The 22,128-nt window shown below is 35.6% G+C and overlaps 1 protein-coding gene across 2 annotated transcripts in view; it reads left to right on the top strand.

Moving 5' to 3' along the window:
* Positions 1-22,128, top strand: part of Vgll3 (vestigial like family member 3) — a 46,366-nt gene that overhangs the window by 5,780 nt on the left and 18,458 nt on the right. The window contains exons 2-3 of one of the 2 annotated variants that reach the window (XM_071615140.1): positions 5,732-6,014; positions 14,830-15,366. In XM_071615140.1, the coding sequence (XP_071471241.1) occupies positions 5,732-6,014; positions 14,830-15,366 (820 nt within the window). Of the gene's footprint in view, positions 1-5,728; positions 6,015-14,829; positions 15,367-22,128 lie in introns of both variants that reach the window. The other variant, XM_071615139.1, reaches the window with a different exon arrangement.

Genomic DNA, 22,128 nt, shown 5'->3' with positions numbered 1-22,128 from the left:
TCTTGTTTATATGAAGATAAATATAGGAAGAACCATAACTAATTGCTAGGAGTTGGGCTAGATGACCCTTGTCTAGATAGGAAGTAGTTTTTTTTTTTTTTTTTTTAATCTGTAGATTTCTTTTTTCCTTTTTTTTTTTTTGGCTAGTATCCTGCAATATCAGAAGAGGTAGCCAATGTAAAAAACATCTAAGTGTGAATCTGTCTAGAGCTCCAGTGTGTTGTTATTATGATAGCTTTGGATGAGACTGCTGAGATGAAATCAAGTCAAAATTCCTTAGTTTCTAAAGATCAAGCTAAGGGTCAGAAGGCTCAGTGGCTTGCTTAGACTCATGGAACTAGTTTTGGTCAAGTCCTCTTTGTCATTTCAGCCTCCTTAGAAACTAGAAAAAAATTCATAGTTTACTTCCCTACTTTTTTTAAAATTGTTGAATATTAGCTCCTTGGAGAAATAACACAATTCACTATGTAGTTAAACCAGGAGGCCCACTTAATATACTATCATCCTTACTATCTCTTCCAACCACCATGAGTAATTTCAGTTTAGGCACCGGCTACACCTTTCATCTTTGTATCTCCAGACCTCTGTGCAATTACTGACACAAAATAGGAATCAATGGACGATTAGGTGAATTAATGAATAATAGATAATTTGTTTAAAAATCATACACTAAGTCTAGACAAAGGATTATAAAAAACATACCAGAAATTTATACATGGAAACTGTTGTTTCATTCAAAGTAGTTGGTTTGAGAAAAAACACATACCCTAATGATGTGATCATTGCTTAAAACATTTTGGGAATGCAAATTTTGAAATTGCTTCTAAGCCTGTGGCACAATTTTTTGAACATCATAAAAATGGAAAAGTTTTCATCTTTGGAGGTTGGAGTTTTGATAATAACCAGAATCATTTAGAGGCACAGTGCTCAAAAGTAGCTCGTTATGCTAAGTAATAGCATTTCAGATTAAGAAAAATAAATAAAAAACAGAGGATCTTGAGGTGATTGTTTCTTATAAGTTGACTCTTCTCACATTTCCAAAATAGGATTTCCAGAAAAATTGTAGACCAGTGGATTATGTGTCCGATTACCAAGGAGACAGTACATTTTTAGACACTACATTTCATCCAGACTTGCATATATATTTAAGAGCATTGCATTACTTAATAACTATATCCCTTTTTATAATGTAATTTTTAATGCTATAAATAACATTAGACTATCCTAGTTGTCATGCAATGCCATATTGACCGTGGAATTATGTTTGTTTATTCCATCAAAATAAGTTATGTTATTGAGACTCACCTTCTCCAATCTGTTTTCCTAGCGCATGATTTGTATTAATACAGAAATAGGTTCTAATCCCATGTCTGCCTCTTATTACTTGGATGATCCTGGCTAAATTAGCCAGATTTTGCATATGTAAATTGGGAATTCTGGCAAAATATTTCTGCATGTGAGAGTGAGATATTAAATGAAATAAAATGTATAAAAGGTCTATGGCATGTTTCTACTAACCTAACCCAACCTTGCATTTCCTGATCCATTCACCTCCAAACAGGTGAAGATCTCAAAGCTCAAGTCTCTCTGAGATATTTTTAGAACTCTGTTATTAAAGTAAATTAAAAAAAAAATGATGAAGGAGCAATGTGCTGCTCTTACGAGCTTCACAGTTTTGAAACATTTACTAAAAGCCAATGGTTCTTTCTAAAAGCACTGCTCATGTTTTTGAACCCCCCAAAATCCTTGCATTTAAAGAAGAGAGCTAGTAGAAGAAATTTTTAAAAAATAAGAAAGGAAGGAAAAAGAAAAAGCTATTTCTAAATATCCAATGATTGCAGTGATTCATTAAAATACTTTTGTTTCCTTAGGAAAAAAAGTTTCCACATATGCACAGTAATCATTTGGCATTTTGCAGGCTTAAGCCTTGGGGAGTTAGTGGTATTTGGCTCCTGACATGGAAGTCTTTCTCTTGTCAGACAAATCCTTTCCCCTGCACATTCCTGCTGCAGTTTGTTTCTGTTGTGCCTAATGGCAGGCATTGAGGTGGTGGCTAAGGCTTGCACTGCCTGGGCCAACTCTCCTTCACTCTCCTGCTTTACACCTTTGTGAGTTAGCTTTCACTGTATGTCAGTTAACCCATTCATTGCCTTACCTAACTCCAAAGTAATATTACCTGGGGAAATATTGTCATTACTAGGCAGTGACAGTGAGACATATATGTGCATTAGGTAAAGTGATTGTAGTCTTTAAGGCCACCTTTGACATCTTCTTGATTTCTGTTAACAATTCTTCAGAGGCTTATGAGGGAATTATGAATACTTATGAGATAGAGTTGTTATTAGGAAGTGATTGTGTATTTGGGGAATAATATAAGTGGATTACATTTCTAATTTGATTTTGGAAGTTTATGTTCTGTGCATATTAGATTCCATATCAATATTTTACATTTCATATGATTCCCAAGAAAGAATGTAACTCTAGGGAAATTTCATTCCAAAAAAGTAAACATTGGTGAATACAGAGTATGGCAAAAGCACACACAAGTAGTATGCTGGATTTAAAAAAAAAAAAAAAAAAAAAGCAAATCATTGATTTACAATCACCAAAGCACAGATATAAGAAAGTAGTTAAGCTCAAGAGTCTATAAAGAAGAAAATTAGTGTGGTGTGAATGTCAGCATATGAGTTCATTTCTATTTAAAATTTGTTTTTGTATTCTTTATGCTCACAATTAATGTTAAAAAATTTATACTAATTCATATTTAGCATTTCAGGTAGTTGTCAGGTCATTTGGATACTTTGAAATTTTTCTTTTAAACAGTGATGTTAACTGTGAGGCTATAAATATGTGAGTTTTGGAGATATAAATATTTAAATTGGTTCTGTATATTTTATGAAAATTTAATCCACTTTATTGTAAAAAAAGTGCAGATGGGAATGATAAATATTCTTAAATACTGCTTATTGATAGGAACATCATAGGCTCCCTTTTTTTAGAACCACAAGTGTTTGCAATATCAAAATGAAGTATTTTGACATGTATATTTATAAGAATATAAACAGAGATATTACATGTGTGTGAAATATAAAGGATATAGAGAATCAATGCATGAATGAGCAGAAGAATGATTTTTAAAAACTAGAGTGACAGCTGTTTTGATACAAGGGCAGATTTTGCTTACTTTTCGCCCATGTATATTGAAAAGTATATGAGTTCAAGCATTAATTTATTTGCATTCAGTCATTCAATAACTGACAGAAAAAAACCCCACAAAACTAGTGCAGCATTTGGAAAATTATGTAATCTTAAATAGATTGAAAAATCTGTATCTTGAATTCAACAGCCATCAATTACAAATTAAAATATTTTATGATTCCTGTTATTGATCACAATATTTTACATTTGTATCAGGATATGCAGTTTTCAAATTTGTTTTCAGTATATATAACTTTAAATTTATTTCACTTAAGAATTAATTCTTGATAAGTGAGGGTAAAAAAAAAAAAAAAAAACTCTTGCCTTTATTTGGATAATTAACACAGCCAAGGCTATTTTACTTGAAGAATACATATTAGAATTAAACAAGTGAACCTTTTATATGCATAGCCTGATTCTCACAAATTGTGCTGAGAATCAGTTTCACAGATTATAATGAACACTATGGACAGTGAAGCTGCTTTGTAGATCAGTTTTAATATCCCTTCCATAAAAATGTAGTGCTTCTTTCTAGTATGCCAGACTCTTCAAGAAAAAGTGTGTGCATATCCTTCAACAAAGCATGCTTTGAATAAATATATATCTACACACTAGGAAACAGCACTGTGGTTTGACTAATTGATCACAATATCTGTTTAATTTTTTAATGGAATTTGAAACTAGGACTAACTTTAGAGCTGATTTAGTTTAACCCCCTCCTTTTATACATAATCTATGTTATTATGTTGTTTTTACCATTCAAGTAAAATTAAACAGGCTTAAATCTGTGCAAAAATAGATTATAAGAAATATATCAGGCAGTCTTTGCAATTAGCTATTCATTATCTATTCATTAACAAATGATACCACAATGACACAAAGTTTAAATTAAAAGCAACACATATATTGTGTAAATAAGAGCCCCAACCTAATAACCACACCTCACAATGTGTTTAAACATCCAGGACCCGCCTCACAAAAGAACATCATTTATAGTTTGGTGCTATGGATTTTGAATCTAGTAATTACATTAGAAACATAGAATCTAGGTTACGTGTTTTGGTAACATTTGCAGAACTAACGAGTAGTATTTTGTAATGATTTAGTTTAGTTTTGTCTATTCACACTCATTTTCTAGCATGTGTTTTTTTTTTTTGTTGTTGTTGTTGTTGTTGTTCGTTGTTTTTTTTTTTTTTTTCCTGAAATAAGAAAAATGATATGAGAAGGGATGGGGTTTTACAAATAAGCAGATGATTATTTGGTCACTGAAATAATGCATTTTATAAGCTTTAACAATACAGTGTATATTTAATTCATATTGAAGTAGTTGATAATACAAATAATACATGCTCAGTGAAAAAAATATGTGGAAATATCAAAATGCAAGAATAAAAAAATAAACTACAGCTTACTGTTCAAAGAAACAATACCAAATACAACATATTGGTGACTTTTCTTCCACCCTAGATATTCCTCTCCTGTTCCCTGCAATGCATATGCATGCACATCTCTCCCCGATGTTTTATTATGCATTTTGCCTCCATCACTAACATGCTCTGTGATTTTTGAGAAGTCACTTAACTTCTCTATGCCTTAATGTCTTTTCTCTAAGATACAGATACTAATAATAACCATGTAATAGAATTGTCAAGATTAAATGAGGAACTAAACACAAGGTTTTTAGAAGAGTACCTGGCTTAATATGTATTAATTGTTATTGGTGTTATGATCATATATTTCAAAATATTTTTTAAATTATCAGGCTTTTCTCATTTTTATTTGGAAAGTTAGTCCTTTCCAGCATTTTGTATTATTTTCAGTAAGCCACAATAAAATCTTTTTTTCTCTCTATGTAATGGCGGTAAGTGGAACATCTGAAAAATATGTTCCATGCAAAATGGATCTTCACACAGACTTATTTTGTCATTTTAGTTTGATTTTTGAGAAATGAGTTCAGCACATCTGCCAAATCCTTTTATAAGATGCTACATTCCTGTTTTTATTTTAGTTTATTTCGTTTATGAAAAGCTCTTTTCTTCTCCATCGTGCCCTGAGTAAGTTAGATCTCCTATCCACTGTTCTTCCCTGTTTTAAACTATAATGCTACTGAAGATTACATCTTTAAAAGTCAATCAAAAGTGGGAAGAAAAAATAGAAGGAATCTGTCACTTTTTTTAAAAAATTATTATCTTTTGTAGTACAACTAACTTAAAGAAAAACAAACAAAAATGAAATTCTGACACTGAAAATATACAATTTTAAAATGGCTTTTTTTTTTCCTTTAACTGATTTGGAATAGTAGATTTTTTTTTTTTTTTTTTTTTTTTTTTTTTTTTTTTTTTTTTTTTTTAGTGTGGGAAGGAGGCAATTGGTTTGGGGAGGGAAAAGATGGAATAAAGCAGATGAAGAAGAATCAATTTGCAAACATATGTTAATATTTAGATTCTTTTTTTTTTTAAGTGAAAAGTTAACTGGTTAATGCTTTTTTACAAATGGTCTTTGATACTGTGTTTTGTTTATTCCATCCCAGAAGAAGTTAGCGGTATACAGCAAGATGCAGGACTCTCTGGAAGTCACCCTTCCCAGCAAACAAGAGGAGGAGGAGGAGGAGGAGGATGAGGAGGAGGAGGAGGAGAAAGACCAGCCTGCCGAGATGGAGTACCTTAACTCTCGCTGTGTCCTTTTCACTTATTTCCAGGGAGACATTGGGTCAGTAGTGGATGAACACTTCTCAAGAGCTTTGGGCCAAGCCAGCACCTTCCATCCAGAATCTGCCATTTCAAAAAGCAAGATGGGGCTAACCCCCCTATGGCGAGGTAAGAATTCAAAAGCAGATGCTCTCCAGGGCACTGTCTCTGTTTCGCAACTGCCTGTACCAGGTTCCAGCTGGAGACTTGCCTCTGGAGGACGGATATCACTTGCTTTTTAATTTTTAAGGACAGCAAGGAATTTCTTTCAGACAAACAGCTGGATCAGTTTTGTCACATGTGGAATGCAGGGTTGGAAAGGATGCAGTCACACCCCTTAAATTCCTCATGGAAAGTAGCAATGCAACCGGCCTGAGTTTATAGTGGCCGAATCAAAAAGCAAAGCACCATTCCTGAAGCCCCGATGGCCCAATTTTGGATCTCTAAATAATAGGCGTGCCGGAATCTCTTCTAAAAAAAGCTAGCTATTGCCCATTCCTGTAGGTGTTTCGTGGTGACATAGTGGAGATTTGAGTCTGACCCAGGGACACAGTCTGTGTTCTCTCCATAGCTTGCTTTTCAGCCGATTTTGGATTAACTCTTTAAAGTGTACAGCTAGGCATTGTTGGCAGCATTTCTATGATATAAAGTGATGTTTCACCATAATAAAGAAAACGGTGCAGATTGAGCATCTTCTCATTTTCTTCTATACTGGAGGACACAGAGATTTATTTGAATCTGATTTCTAACAAAAAAAAAAATCACTGGGTGACATTTTCATGGTAATTACAAGGTTAGAAAAATATAATGCATCAATCCAATGGTAGCTTCAGAGAAATGTGGTACAGATGTTTCTTACAAATTCACCTGGTTATGAGAAGTGCATATAAAATGGATCTCAAAGTTCCTGATCAGAACCCTGAACATCACAAGGAGCTTGTTAGAAATGTAAATTATCCACCCCATCCCCCAATCTACTAAATCAGAAACTCTGGGATAATGTCCACTTGTGTTCAGCCAATATGCCCAGTGATTGAGAGGCAAACTCAAATTTGGTAATCATTGATTTAGTGTTGTTGAAAACAAATCAAAGGCCACTTCCCTCAAGTCTATTGAAGCATAGTAGTTTCTGGAAGAAGACATGGGGAATCACATTTTAACAAGTGTCTTGAGTGATTCCCATGATAAGGACAGGCTGGCCATTTGCAAGCAGGTCAAGTGAGAGGTAACTGATATCTTTCTCAATGTCGGAGGAATGGTTTTGCTCTATTACAGCCAGAGAACTGGCCTGGAATCGCTGAGCCTGATCTGTAGATCTGTAGATACAGGGCTTTTCTCCCTTCCCTTCTTCCCCCTTTTTAATTCTTGCCCATTCTTCCTCCTTCCCTCCCTCCTTTTCTTCTACCCTTCTTCTTTCACTCTTCTTGCTTTCCTCCATCCCTCTCTTCTTTCCTTCCTCTCCTCTTACCTTTTCCTCTTTCCCTCCTTCCTTTCCCCTTTTTCCTCCTTATTTTTTTTTTCTAGCAAATATAAACTATTCTGTCATGACTATAGGGGAAGGTGGATTACACTCAGATACCAAGATTCAGTAGAAGTGAATTGGGAAACATCCTGCTTATTTGATTAGTAAATACTATGGATTTCTTACAGGAACTAAAACAGTCCTTGGAAAACCTAAGACACTTATGATATCAATCAATGTCTTATTTGATAGCACATGGTAAATAATTTTTAGAGGGTGAAAATTAGAATGTTTCTGTGAATCAGATTATTTAGTAAACAATTTGATGCATCAATAAGAAATCTTATCAGGTTAATCAGTTCCAGGAGAATAATTATTGCAATATCTACTACTTTAAGTTTATTGGCATATAAAGCCTGTAATCATTTAAACTCAAAACCAAAAGGGTACCAAATTGTCTAGAGAAATTGTCTATAGTATCATAGCCAGAAACGTTTTAAAGGGGTTGTTGTATTCTGTGCAAAAAACTCTATAACATTTTCATGACTCATTGAAACATTTAGAGAAAACCTCTGATGGCACCTTTTAGTATACAAAGGGTGAATAATGGTAATATTTTAATACCATAATTAGAATTTTCTTGGCATAATCTTCAATTCAGTCTTCAAATCTATCTCCAGTTTCATTCATTGACTTATTCAACAAATATTAACAAGCTCCTAGCATATCTAGTTGATGTTCTTGGTACTGGGACTATATGAGACAGCCTGAAGCCCCACACTCGTGGAGCTTATATTTCAGTGTTAGCAACAGGTAATAAAGAAAAAAATGTCATGCAACGTCTTACTTTACTGCAGGCCATAATGGAAGCTCTGTCTGAAACAGTTACATTTGGACAGAGACCTGAAAGAAATAAGGATTCATCATGTGACTATTTAGGGGGAAATAATTCTACACAAAAGGAACTGCTAGTGCAAAGACTCAGAAGATTGACTCTAGCATGGGCAATGAGAAGCAAAAGTCTTTTGTATGTGGAGAGAAGGGAAAAGTGGTAGTGTAGAGCATATATTTTAGAGCTTTTTAATCTCTTTCCCACTAGGTTTACGAATATCACACCTAGTTATCTCACATCATTTTTCCTGATGCTCAAGATAATGCATTTCTATGAGGAAACTCCAAAATAAATATAAATTAAATAATTGAATGACTGAATTAAGGGAACCAAATTTATACTATGTTCTCAGGATTTGAAAACAAGACTTCAGTAGAGAAACAAATATTGCAATAAGTTGTATGAAACCTTTGGATACACTTTTCTTGTTTATAAGATAAGGCGGTGAATTAAGTAATTGTGAAAATCTTTTGTTCTGTAAAATTCTTTGATTTCAGATGCATGATTTACTTTCCATTTGTGAACAGAAGTTTACCTTGGTTGTTTCTAGTTCTGAATTAGTCAATTTTAAATAAACATAAAAAGCTGGGTAGGATTCATAGGAGAGCCCCAAAATGTAATTGAAGATACAGAAAATTAAAGAGAAGATAAAATAAAATGAGATTCACATATCTGATGGAGATAGTTAGTGACATTTTTTTTTTCAGTAGTGGAGACTGAACCCAGGAGTGCTCTGCCAGTGAGCTACATCCCCAGACCTTTTTTATTTGGAGACAGGTTCTTTCTGAGTTGCCCAGGCTGGCCTTAAGCTTCTGATCCTTGTACCTCAGCCTCCTGAGTAGCTGGGATTGTAGCGTGTGCCAGCAAGAATTTAATATTAATTGAGAAAACTACACAAAGTTGAAAAATGCAGTCTTTGGAGCCTATTTATTTTGGATTCAAGTCCAAACCTTATTAGTTTCTGGTTGTAATGCGATCTTGGATTAATAACTTAAAATCTCTCTGAGATCAACTTCCTCAATTGTAATATGTGTTTATTGATACTCAAGTCCTAGGGTTATTGTAAAGATTTTGTGATAATGTATATGAGTAATTCAGCACAGAGCTTGAATCAAGGCATTCAATGAAAGTCAGATGACATTTCTCTTTTCCTTAAGTAAGTTTCCACTCATTTGGTAAGTAGAAAACCAATCTTGAGTTTTTATCCAGAAGTGTTGTTTTCTGAAAGTTTATATTTCTGGCACAAAGCAAAGTGTTTTGGACATAATAGGTGCTAAAGGCTATTGATCATGTTAATAGTAGTGACTATGACACTTTACAAAGGAGCTGCTGACCAGCTCTGTTAAAGGGTCTAGTTTATATCATGGAGTTATTGCAATGCTTCAGACATACTACAGTGCTACAACTGAATTATGTCTGACTACAAAAGATATTCCATATTAGATGAACAAAGTCAGGTGACAATCAAACAACAGCCATAATTTGAATGTATATCTTCTAATGAAGATAGAGTACTTTATGTGTTTTGTACTTAAACTAATTAGAGAAAATATTTGTACATTATTTCACAAATCATCTCATCAATTAATTCCAATCTCACTATACTTTTTATCAGGAATTAGAGATTTTCAGTTAAGAAAACATAATGATCTGATTGTAACCTTATCCCCATCCAAATAAAAACATTGGCTTTGAATATGTCTGTGCATTAATTTATACACACACACACACAGAGAGAGAGAGAGAGAGTGAGAGAGAGAGATTGTGTGTAGAAATGAGTAACAAATCAAATGATGGCAGAGTACGTCACATATTTAAAACTGTGCTGAATGGAAAACTTATTGGTGTTTTGTTCTCCTTTTCTTGTAGTTGCAAAGCCACTATCTTTTGGTTAGTTGAGCTACATAGGGTGTGCTTGGGGCAACTCAGTTTTGGAAAAAAGGACGAGGAAGGCATATCTCAGGAACAGCCTGGCTAGAAAGGACAGAGTTGAGCAGAATGTCCAGGAGGCTCTGGAGGTTGTTGCTTTCAGGAAGTTTAGGAGGAACACGTGAGAAGGAAGCAAGGCTTGACTTACCTCATTCTTCTGCCCCCAAGGATATGGGCACCTGATGTCACTCTTTAAAACTCTCATTGTAGAGTCACGGGGCCCATTTTGAGTAACTGTGCAACAAAGTAACTAGAGGGCAATCTTTTAACATAATGCTAATGCATAATTCCTGAATGACAGAAAATGTTGAAACATGTTTCATTTCACCTCTGACCTGACAGTTTGTGTACATGAGAAGCTGAACAAGAGAGTGGCACTTGGATTTTATCAGGATCCCTTTAGGTTAAAAATGATTGATTGAGCTGATTTTTTTTTTCTTTACTGAGATTAAGCTGATAAATATTATCATTTAACACTGATGTATTTAATCAATATTTATTCTAAGAATGTGTTTTCTGGAGATTATTAAGATGACTTAAGATAGAGGTCCTATAGCATTTCATTATCTCATTTTGTCTTTCAATATAGTTTTCAAAATTAAGTAATATTTTTAAAATTCTTTAAATTAAAATTTGAATTTTCTCTTCAATTTTTTATCATTAGTATTTTGCTTTCTTTTAAGAAACAATTGGGGTTACTATAAATAGCATCACAGCTATTAAACTGGAGGAAATACTGTAAGAAACTCCTTAGGTTTTCTAAGATACATTTCTGGTTGGAATCAGATAGATTTACTTAGTATGCTTTGGGTTGGTTGCACTGAATAAAAATATATCAATTTCATCATTTTCTTTTTTTGTTTAGAAATAAACTGTGGTGTGTGTGTGTGTGTGTGTGTGTGTGTGTTTGTGTGAAAGAGAGGGACGGGGTGGGGATTCTTAAATTCCAAATGCAAAGTGAACCAAATTATCTTTTGGCTTTTCATATGTGTTAGGCTATCAGTGTTAACATCATTCAAATATTGTTTAATATCACCCAAATATTGAATAATATTGAATCCAAAGTCACCAGAGAGTGTTAATATCATGCAGTTTTGAATTGTCTCCACTAACCTGAAAAGTAATATGGCACAGAAATAGCTCGTGCTGTTTTTCATATGCTTTTTCATCCAACAAATGTGGCTGTGATTAAGTACTCATAAGCAAAGAGTCATGTAATGAAAAAAATTTACATACATATGAAATAAGCACAATGATTCTCCAGCATGAAACAAAGCATATCATCTGTTTCTTTGTGTCAAGATTTTTTTCTTTAAAAAAGATAGCAAATAGTGATTCTGAAGTGCATTTTTTTCATACACATATTTTCCATTCAATATTGTTTCGCTTACTTGTAAAATGCAACAGTGTTTTTGAAAAAGGCTGCATAGATCTTTGTAAACTTTATATTGATCTCAGGAGACATACTGATTGGGAATATATTAAGTTGCTTTTGTTTTTTTTTCCTCCCTGGACATTTTAGTACTTTGTTTAATCTTTAAGGAGTGTATTTGTAAAAATAAATGTCTTCCTTCAATAATAATGAGTACACTAATCACAACCTGATACTTTATAAATAAGACAATGATATTTTGGTAGGGAATTAGTTCATTATTCACATTTGTGTATGTATATCCAAAATGTTTAGGCATGTATAAAATAAGATTGGTTCCATGTCCATATAAATGAGAATAAACAAAAGGAAAGCAACCAGAGAAACAGTCTACACTCTGTAATTTTGAATTTTGATAGGCTACTTTATTCAAGGGAACTCTATCTGTGGCACATATTTGTGAGCTGGAGTGAGGATTCTGGCACACCAAGAGATAAAGCTTGAGAGTAGAGTGATTTGGTCCTAAAGATGGGAATTGCTACAGCAAAATGACAGATTGATGGTGGCAAAAGCTGCATTATGTAATTTAGAGAATATCTATAAATTCCCTGTGTAGATTTTAAATACTAGTGGCTTTCATTGTAGATGTGACAAAAATATTCTACAAATGACCATCCCTTAAGGCAAATTGTATTTTCTTCTCATAATTTATATAACTGTCCTTTGTTTCATCAGCAACATTTTTTGGGGGGGTACTGGGTATTGAATTCAGGGGCACTTGACCACTGAGCCAAATCCCCAGCCCTATTTTGGCTTTTTTTTTTTTTTTTTTTTTTTAAGAAACAGGTTCTCACTGAGCTGCTTAATGCCTCACTTTTGCTGAGGCTGGCTTCAAACTCATGATCCTTCTGCCTCAGCCTCCCCAGCCACTGGAATTACAGGCATGCAACACTGCACCTGACTTCATTAGCAGCATTTTCCACAATTGGAAACAATTATTAAATGAAGTGTATTTGTCGCAATGCCAGTGAGTTTGATTTTTACGTGGGATCTTTTGAATAGATTGTGACAAAGCACAGTCATTCCATTAGGTTTCCTGGAAAGGTGGGAAGACTTGACAATTGTGCAGCTCCATCCTTTGCCTTTTGAAGAACAAAAGTTTCCTCAAAGCTTTCAGAACCGTCATGGTGCTGTGATGGATATGCTTGACAATGAGACTCTAAATGGCTGTTTATTTACAGGATAAATGGAGCACATGATGGCTGCAGGGAAGAGAGTAGAAGTGCTTGCACTGCTGGTGCCAGTGTCTTCAGGGAAGTTGGAGAAAATGCTTGAACATGATGGTGATAGCCTAATTATATTCACCTCATGATATATAGAGTGGTTAATTCAAGTTATTTCCCTGATGCAGGAAAAAAAAAAGTTCTGTAAATTAATGAAGTGAGACCATAAACACATTATACTTTGGATACTTTTAATTTTCAGAGTACTTTGGATATCCTTTCTTCAGTGGAATGATCTAGAAGGTTCTCTTATGTGGAACCCAGTATGAAAATACTACCTTATTATACATGCATAACTAATATTTTTGACAATCTGTATCAGTAGTTAGGAATAATTCATAGAACACTCATCTGGGTCCTTCATATTTCTGTAGTATCTTTCTTTTTTTTTCAAATTCTGCCTGTTGATCTCATTTTCCCTTCAGTATTGCTATTACAACTGCTGCTGTGTGCATGTGTATGTGATAAGTGGTCTTTGTTCATGTGCTTTTTCATTGTCTTAAAATGCTTTGTCCTACCTCTTCACAAAACTAGCTTCCTCTCAACCTTTCAACATAGACTGGGTTTCCACTTTATTAGATTGGTTCGGTGTTCTTTCTCTTGGCTTCCTCTTGTGAGAATGCCTGCCATGTCTTTTTGCTTATGCATTTTGACTTATTGTCCCCCTCCAAATGGTGATTGAAAATTACATTTGTCTAGTCATTCCTGACCCCTTTATGTTTGGCATACACTAGGTTAGGTCATTCAGAAATAGGTCATGACAGTTGAGCCACTGGACTGATGCAGAGTTAGAGGAAGAGTCCCCCTCTCTTTGGTGTTCTTTGATATTATCTTCTCTTTCAAACACCTCCTTACACCCATGAACTCTACTTAGATTTTTCAACAAATTCCAGATGTTCAGGTTGTAGTTATAATTATCTCTTTTTGCAGCATATTATGAAGCATGCCAGCTGTTGATTCTTAAGACAAATGTCTTGGGCTGGGGATATAGCTCAGTTGGTAGAGTGATTGTCTCACATGCACAAGACCCTGGGTTCAAACCCTAGCACTACAAATAAAATAATAAAATAAAGACAGATATCTTAGCTTCAAAGCCCAGCTTTGTGCTTGCCATTGTAAATCTTTGGTTTCTCTGCCTCTAAAATGTCCATAATAAAATAACGGTCTCATAGGACTAGAGTGAGGATCTTATGGGATCATCCATGCAAACCACTTGACCTAGTGTTGGGTATTTGGTTACTCTCATTAAATGTTAACCATTATTATCACAATTGAAAGACTCCCAGTTCTGTACAGGGGGTAAAAAGAGGTTGGAAGACACTCCCCCCCACACACTTTTTTTTGAAATATTATTTTAGATGTTGATGGACCTTTATTTTATTCTTTTATTTACCTGAAGTGCTGAGAATTGATCCCAACACCAAAGGGAAAATTGATTCACACATGCTACCACTGAGCCAAAACCCTAGCCCCAGGAATATAATTTTCTTAAAGGAAAATTAAATAGAGAGCACAGTAAAATGTAATCATACTTACATTTGTTACTTTTTGAGTTGGAATGTTTGGTTTGAGTGAAAAATATATATTTGTGTTTAAAAGAAGTTGGTCAAAATGATTATTTTCAATCCATACATGACTCATCTATGGCACAAGTTTTCTTTACAGGAAGAGTGTAGCCATGACCTGAGCTCAGGCCTAAAGGCACCAAACCTCCCAAGAGGAAATGAAGCTTTTCAATCCCCAAACTGCAAGCCTCAGCACAGACTGCCACAGCACAAACTAAGAAAGCAAATGCTGGGGGTGAAGGGGGTATTCAGCACTTTGAATCCTGCCCATTGTCTTGGCACGGGAGCCCACAGGCCAACATTTTATATCAGTTCACCCCTGTGTGGGGAGAGGAAGAGTGCATGCTGATTCACCTGCTTGTGAAACATTATTGGACAAGTAAAGGCAAGTCTATCCCAGAATTGAATCTTATGTAAATAATGTGTTTTCTGTCTTCTCAGACAGCTCAGCTCTCTCAAGCCCACGGAGTAGTTTTCCAACTTCCTTTTGGACCAGCTCCTACCAGCCCCCACCTGCACCCTGTTTGGGGGGAGTTCATCCCGACTTCCAGGTCACTGCACCCCCTGGCACCTTTACTGCTGCAGAGCCCAGCCCCTGGCCAGGACATGGCCTGCATCAGACTGGCCCAGCCCCTCCCCCGCCCGTGTCTGAGTCCTGGCATTATCCCTTGGCATCTCAGGTGAGCCCATCCTACAGCCACATGCATGACGTGTACATGCGGCACCACCACCCCCATGCCCACATGCACCACCGTCACCACCACCATCACCACCACCACCACCACCCTGCTGCTGGCTCTGCCCTGGATCCCTCATATGGGCCCCTGCTGATGCCATCAGTGCGAGCGGCCAGGATTCCTGCTCCCCAGTGTGACATCACAAAGACAGATCCGACTACAGTCACCACTGCTACCTCAGCGTGGGCCGGAGCCTTTCATGGAACAGTGGACATAGTGCCAAGTGTGGGGTTTGACACAGGTGAGCTGGTAGATTTCCTCCTTTTCATACAAAGAAGAATAAGTTAAGGCATTTAAAAAGATGGATTATTTAAAAAAATTTTTTTGAAACATTTTTTTTCTATGTACAGTGAAGCTTTGATGATATGTTTGTAGAACCTAACCATTTTGCAATAATTCCTACATTCCTGCAGAAACTGGTATGACGAGCTTATGAAATCCAGCCTGAGAAAGATCTCATAACTTTTCTCCCATCTCTTTGGTTAGTGATTGGTTCCTTTGCACTGGAATCTCTGGTACCTTAGGTTTATAGAGACTGGAACATATTCTTTAAATCTTATCTGTGCTCTATTCTGTGTAATGCCCAATAGAATTCATGATTAATTTGTCATGCCCTTCCCCACTCTCATTTCAGTAACATAGACTTAATTTGTCTACTATAAAATCTACAAATTCAACAAATTCAAAAAAACATGGCAAGGAAAGGATTTCTTTCTCTAGCATTCATCTCCTCTCTAGCTTTGAAGGTCATGGTGTTAAATATTTGAGCTTGGTTTTTTGGACTAGATGTGTGATATTAATAGTATTACTAGTTCTGAGTTCATGAAATCACAGGCGCCAGACTAAAAATATTAAAAATTTAAGAATTGAACAAAAATCAAGTTAGCAATTCTACATTCCAAAGTCACCCATCTCCACCTCCAATCACAACTTCCTTCCCTGGAACACTTTGTGATGTACTAGAACTTTCTTTCCACCAGCTCAAAGAGATTTTTTTTTTCCTTCTTTAGATTTTCAACAGTGGGAGGGATCTTTAATCCTGTGCTACCTCATGACAGAAAACTCTCCAGAGTGGGAAATACCCAGCTTCAGGCTGCATTCACTCTGGCATGAGTAGAACATTCTTATTTTGGTCAGAGGCCTGTCTCTGAGCTTTTCGATATTGGTCAGTGCCCTGCCTCACCCATTTCAGCTTCTCATCCACTCTCAGGGTTCAAGCTTATTCTCTAAAAAAACTATCAAGGAGCTGAGTTCTCCTTCTTAAACAAGAGTGGGTTGTGGGGCTGGCTGTAATAGGCTGCTCTTCTTCTATTGCCACACACTAAAAGAATGAGGATGACTCTTGAGTTGTTTGATGCCTGGTGCCAGATATTGTTGGAGTCCCAGGTTAGTAGCCACTGTCATGGACAGTGGCCCTGATAATTTGCTCTGTGTTCTAATTCTGCCATCTTTTGCTTACTTTTGTACTGGTGTATTTTGATGTGAGTCTGATTCACGAATTGTTCAGAATTCAAACTTGAAATAGTCTTGTCAGGATGAAATGCCCTGTTCTTACCTTCTGGAAATGGACAAGAATGGATTTTTTGTTCTCTGAAAAGTCTTGAGAAGGATCTGTGTATATACAGGCTTGGGAAATCCATTTGCCTAAATAGAATTGTCCTGTGTCCAAGCTGAGGTTTGAATCTGGACGTGTCCTTCTATGATGGAGTGCTGGAAAAGCAGTTCCCTGTGTGCATAGATAAAATTAGGTAACTAAGACTCATAATAGTTCCTAGCGAGGAATGAAGACTTGCCTTACTCGATGCATGTAGTGTTGTACTTTGTCAGTGTGGACTTGGGGTCATGATCATGATCTATCCCTATCCCATGAGTTTTGAGTCAACTAAGAAGGTATCAAGTAGTTCAAAATGGCATTATTGGCATAGTCATTAAGGAGGTAGACTTGTATCCTAGATTAGGTTAACTGCTACAACTGGACTTTTTACTACCTGCAGCTAAATTTACATTTTGGGAGATGCAATCCCAGGGAAAATCTGAACCTCAGAGAAGATTCCCATAAACATCTTTATCACAGTTCAGAACCCCATTACTTGGAAAAGAGACTGATGACTGCTCAGACTTTTCTCTAAAAAAAAATAATTTGAGGCATGAATCTTGTGTGTTTACCCTACAAATGGGAAGGCTCTAAGCCACATATAGTCATTTTCTTCACCTAAACTCAGACATAAAGTCAACTATCACATGAATTAGAAAGGGACCATTTTCCACAGGAAATTTTATGGGGTAGTGTTATTTGTGCATCACCTTTGTGAGTTGAGATAAGACTTGGACCAAGAAAGTCTTGCTTGTTGAATTAAGGTCAGTACAGACCTTACTTCACAGAAAACTCTGCAGCTGGATGGCCCTCCATCATTGTCGTTGAGCCTAGGACATCGGCCTTTCCTATTTTTGCATTCACCAGTTATTGCTTGTGATCTGCCTCTAGTAGAAGGCCATAATAAAGTTGTCTTCATTGAGCTGAAGGCAGTTCCCAAAGAATCAACTCTTAAGTCATGAACTACCAACAGGAGGAGAATGAATGCCTCAGTCACAAAAGGCACACCACAGTATTCACTATAGAAGGACAACAACCGATAGTAGCTTTTCTTTCACTCTTACAACTACTTGTAAGAGATCATAAGTTTCCATGTAAAAGATACAAGCTTGGAAAGGATAAGGTAGCTGAGAAGAGTGAGGGACAGTTTCCTCTATGTGATTGCATCACACTGACCTGACTCTGCAGCTCAGGACTCGGCATCAATGTTGGAGGGCTACTGAATAGCCAAAGAAGAAAGCTTTATTCAGGTGAGAAAGTCATAATGCTTCTCAAAGTCTAGATATCTAGACCACCAAAATGTAGGTCATGTTAGAGAGTGAATAAATTAATTCAACTTTTTTAGGGTAGTTTGTTAAATGACATGGTATTTTTCTTAGTCATGGTGTTTCCATAGAGAAGTGGTCTTACTCATTTTAGGCTGCTACAACAAAATGACATAAGCTTGGTGACTATACTATGTAATATCATTATATAGCATTAAAAACAAGAGATTTTTTCCCCCAGTTTTGGAGACTGCTGAGTCTCAGATCAAAGCACAATGGCTGAGCCTGTGTCCAGTGGGGACCTGTTTCCTAGTTCATAGATGACCATTGTTTTGTTATGATTTCATATGGTGGTGGTAGGGGCAAATGAGCACCCTAGGACCTCTTTTAAAAGGCACTATTCCCATTCATGAGGGCTCCATTCTTATGACCTGATCACCACGTAAAAGTCCCACATTCTAATACCACTCCCTTGGCAGGTTAGGATTTCAATGTAAGAATTTGTGGGGGGAACATAAACTTTCTGTTCATTGCAAATGATTTAATAACTGTGGGTACATTTTTATTTTGCAGCCATTTAAAGGAAATAAGGAAATCTAAAAGGTTCAACACAATATAGCATGAAATGATAAAAGGAAGTTTTGTAGTAACATGTACAGTATAGTGCAAGTGTGAAATTTTTCTGTACAGGACCAGATAATAGTTTGTTTTGCTGGATCACTACTCAGCTCTGCTCAAACTGTCACAGCCCAAATTTAAATGAGATGTACTCTGTTTTAGTCAGCTTTGTCATCACTGTGGCCAAAAGATCTGACAAGAAGAACATAGAGGAGGGAAAGCTTATTTGAGGCTCATGGTTTCAGTGGCCTTGGTCCATAGACAGCCCCCTTCATATCTCTGGGCCCAAAGTGAGGCAAAACATCAAGGCAGAATGACTCTGGAAAAAAGTAACTCAGGACCTGGAAAGCAGGATGAAGAGACAGAAACACATACACTTACACATACACACACACACATGGAAGGTGGGGGGGAGATCTCTTCATGGATAAAATATAAACACCAAAGGCACATGCCCAGTGACGTACCTCTTCTAGCCAGCCACACACTACCTACCTACACTTAACATCCAGTTAATGCACATCAATGGATTAATCTCTCCATTAGTTCAAAGCTCTCATAATCTAATCATTTCTCTTCTGAACCTTCTTGCATTGTCCCACACATGATCTTTTGGGGACACCAAACTATAGCATACTTCCTCAGTGAAAATTATTTAGAATTATATTCTCCCAACTGTTCATGGTAGTTACTCCTGGTAGGTTAGCACGTGACCTGAGTTTTAAAGTCAGACAGCCTGATTTCATAAACTCAGCTTAGTCATTTACAAAACAAAATAAGCAGACTCTGAGCAAATTGTTTAACCCCCTCCCAGTGCCTCAGGTTTCTTATGCATTAAAGATGCCTAATATACGATCATTTTGAGTGTTAAATGTATCATTTCAGTGAAACATTTACAAATGCTCTGGCATATAACAGTCTCTAAATTCTAGTTACATAAGAAAAGGTAAACAGACTCACTGTTTTTAAGTTTAAACAATTATTATGTTGATGTACCTCAAAATTAATGAAAAACAATTCAGTAGCTTTAAGTCTATTCACCATATTGTGTAATCCTTTTCAATATAATTCCAGAACATTCAATAACCTCAGCAAGAAACTGTGTACTCATTAGGAATCACTTCTTATTCCCTGCTACCATCCTATCCTATCAACCACTAGTCAATTTGCTGCCTCTATGGATTTTTCTATTCTGGTCATTGTATATAAATAGGCTCATACATTATCTAACCTTAGGTATCTCCATTTGCTTAATGCAGTCTTTTCCAATTTCATCCATATTGTAGTATATATCATATTTTTTTCCTTTTTTAATGGGTGAATCTATTGTATGAATATACCGTATTTTGTTTATCCATGAATTAGTTGGTGAACATTTGCTTTGTTTCTAATTTTTGACTAATATGAATAATGCTGCTATGAACACTCATGATGAGTATATGTACATGTTTTCAAATCTCTTAAATGTATATCTTGTGGGATTGAGAGGCTCTCACTTTTCATTTTATGTTTCTGTATTTCTGGAAGTTTATTTTTAAAAAATCATTTATCATATCTATAATTAATTTAAATTTCCTTTATAAATTTAGAAGTTTCATTTTTAAAAATTAATTACAGCATTTCATAATAATAGAGCTCTGTAGTTTGGTAAGTAAAATTCTTCCATAAGAATTAAGTGAAATGTTGCATCATTTCTGAAGAACTGAACTACAATGAGTTCAGTCAAGTTCTCTGCCACGCAAAATGTTAAAGCCTCCTTACTGTCAGGGTTGTGTGTATGCACACCTCCTTAGAATTTGTATCCAGGGAGCCTTCTCCCCTTCACCTTGTACTGCACTATCTCACTTATTACTCTCTTGTTGAACAGGTATTACAGTTACCTTGAGATGATCAGTGTGTTGATATGATATCTGTCCTTCTTGGGAAAATATATCTTTGCCAAAATGCTGTTATCACAAATCTTCTATTATTCTTTCTCCCCTTTCCTTTAGCAATCTCAAAACCAGGTTCTGTGACCTCCATAGAAGCACTGATTCTAGCATGTGGGCTTAGTTGAAAAAACGCTGTTGAACTCACTTAGCTTAATTTTTCTTCATAGTAAAAGCCATTGCTTTCAACTTTCCTCTCCCATTAAGCAGCTATGAAGTGGTTTAGTTTCAGGGTAGGTGGGACTGGAGATAATATCTAGAATAGTAAAGCAAAGGGAGGACTAATTTCAAGCAACCCCTGGATATTAAATGAGCCTGTGTGCATCAGAAAGAAGAGAGTTAAGTGTGGGAGGGTTTGTGGTTGTGTATAATATATTATCAGACGTGCATATGAATGCAAGAATATGCATCTTCTTATTCACATCATTTTTGGGTGATGACATTAATTAAATTCTGATCTAGTAATCCTCTTTCACATAACCATTTACTTCATTTCATTGAAATGCTGTCATTTCTATTTCTTGATATTGTCCATAATTTACCTTATGTAAGACATACAATCTTGCATTTCCCAGCCAGTTTGAATTAATTTTTCAAGTAGAATTTTGTCAATGAGTTTTTTTTTTTCACTAAAATACAAAGTTGACTATATTTATAACTTCCACTTCATTCTCTGTATTTAAACTTACTCAAAGTAGAAGGAGTCATGTTTTGTGATGTGACTTCTTCTCTGTAAACACAAGCTGCTTGTGGCTTGAGAATGGTATTCATCTGTAGATTCACAGATTTATTTTTCTTTGTAGACCTCCTGTTATTTTAGCTAAAATTTTGTTATGAATTTATTCTCTCTTACTTTGATAAATAGTACAATAATGCAAATATATATATATATATATATACTATTACAGTTGAGGTCCACATATTCTTTTTTTGAGATACATTTAGGTAAACTAAAATTAAAACACAAAACAACATTTTTTACTATAACATAGATCATGAAATGTGGAGCTAAAAAAGGAATAGAACATGCTAATGTTATTCTGACTTTTCAAAAAATCTACCTTAAGAGTATTAATCATAGATATGTATAATTAGCCCCTGAGTAGTAGGTTCAGTGAGGGAATCATATGAGACTGTTCCAAACTATGGTATTAGCTAGATAATAAGCATTATCTGGTTGATTTCTCACTGACAAGATATATTCAAATATCAAGTAAAATCAAGATTATGTATCACAGGAAATTGGTTTTGGTCAGGCAGAGAAAAAACAGAGCTACAATAGTTACCAGATCTACAAATTACTTGTGAAATTCAGATAATGAAATTTTTCTTAAGTTCAGAAAAGTATTTCTAGTACTGTGTCAGATGTTGAAGAATGAACTAGATTATTTCTGAAGAGAAATGAATGTCAATGGGCCTAATTCTTTGGCCTATGAATGGAATTTCTCTGTTAGGAAATCTGCTAAAAATTGTATGAGGAGAACCTGCATTTTGATATTAGGGAATACTGGGCATCACTGGGGGAGTTAGATGTAGAAGAATATCTTTATTTATCTATTCATAGCTTTTGATGGACACTTTGTGTCTGATAAAATCAT

Source organism: Marmota flaviventris, chromosome 8, assembly GCF_047511675.1.
Source record: "Marmota flaviventris isolate mMarFla1 chromosome 8, mMarFla1.hap1, whole genome shotgun sequence".
Lineage (NCBI taxonomy): Eukaryota > Metazoa > Chordata > Mammalia > Rodentia > Sciuridae > Marmota > Marmota flaviventris.
Note: the sequence above shows the minus strand (reverse complement) of the source record. Positions and strands in the feature narration are given on the sequence as shown.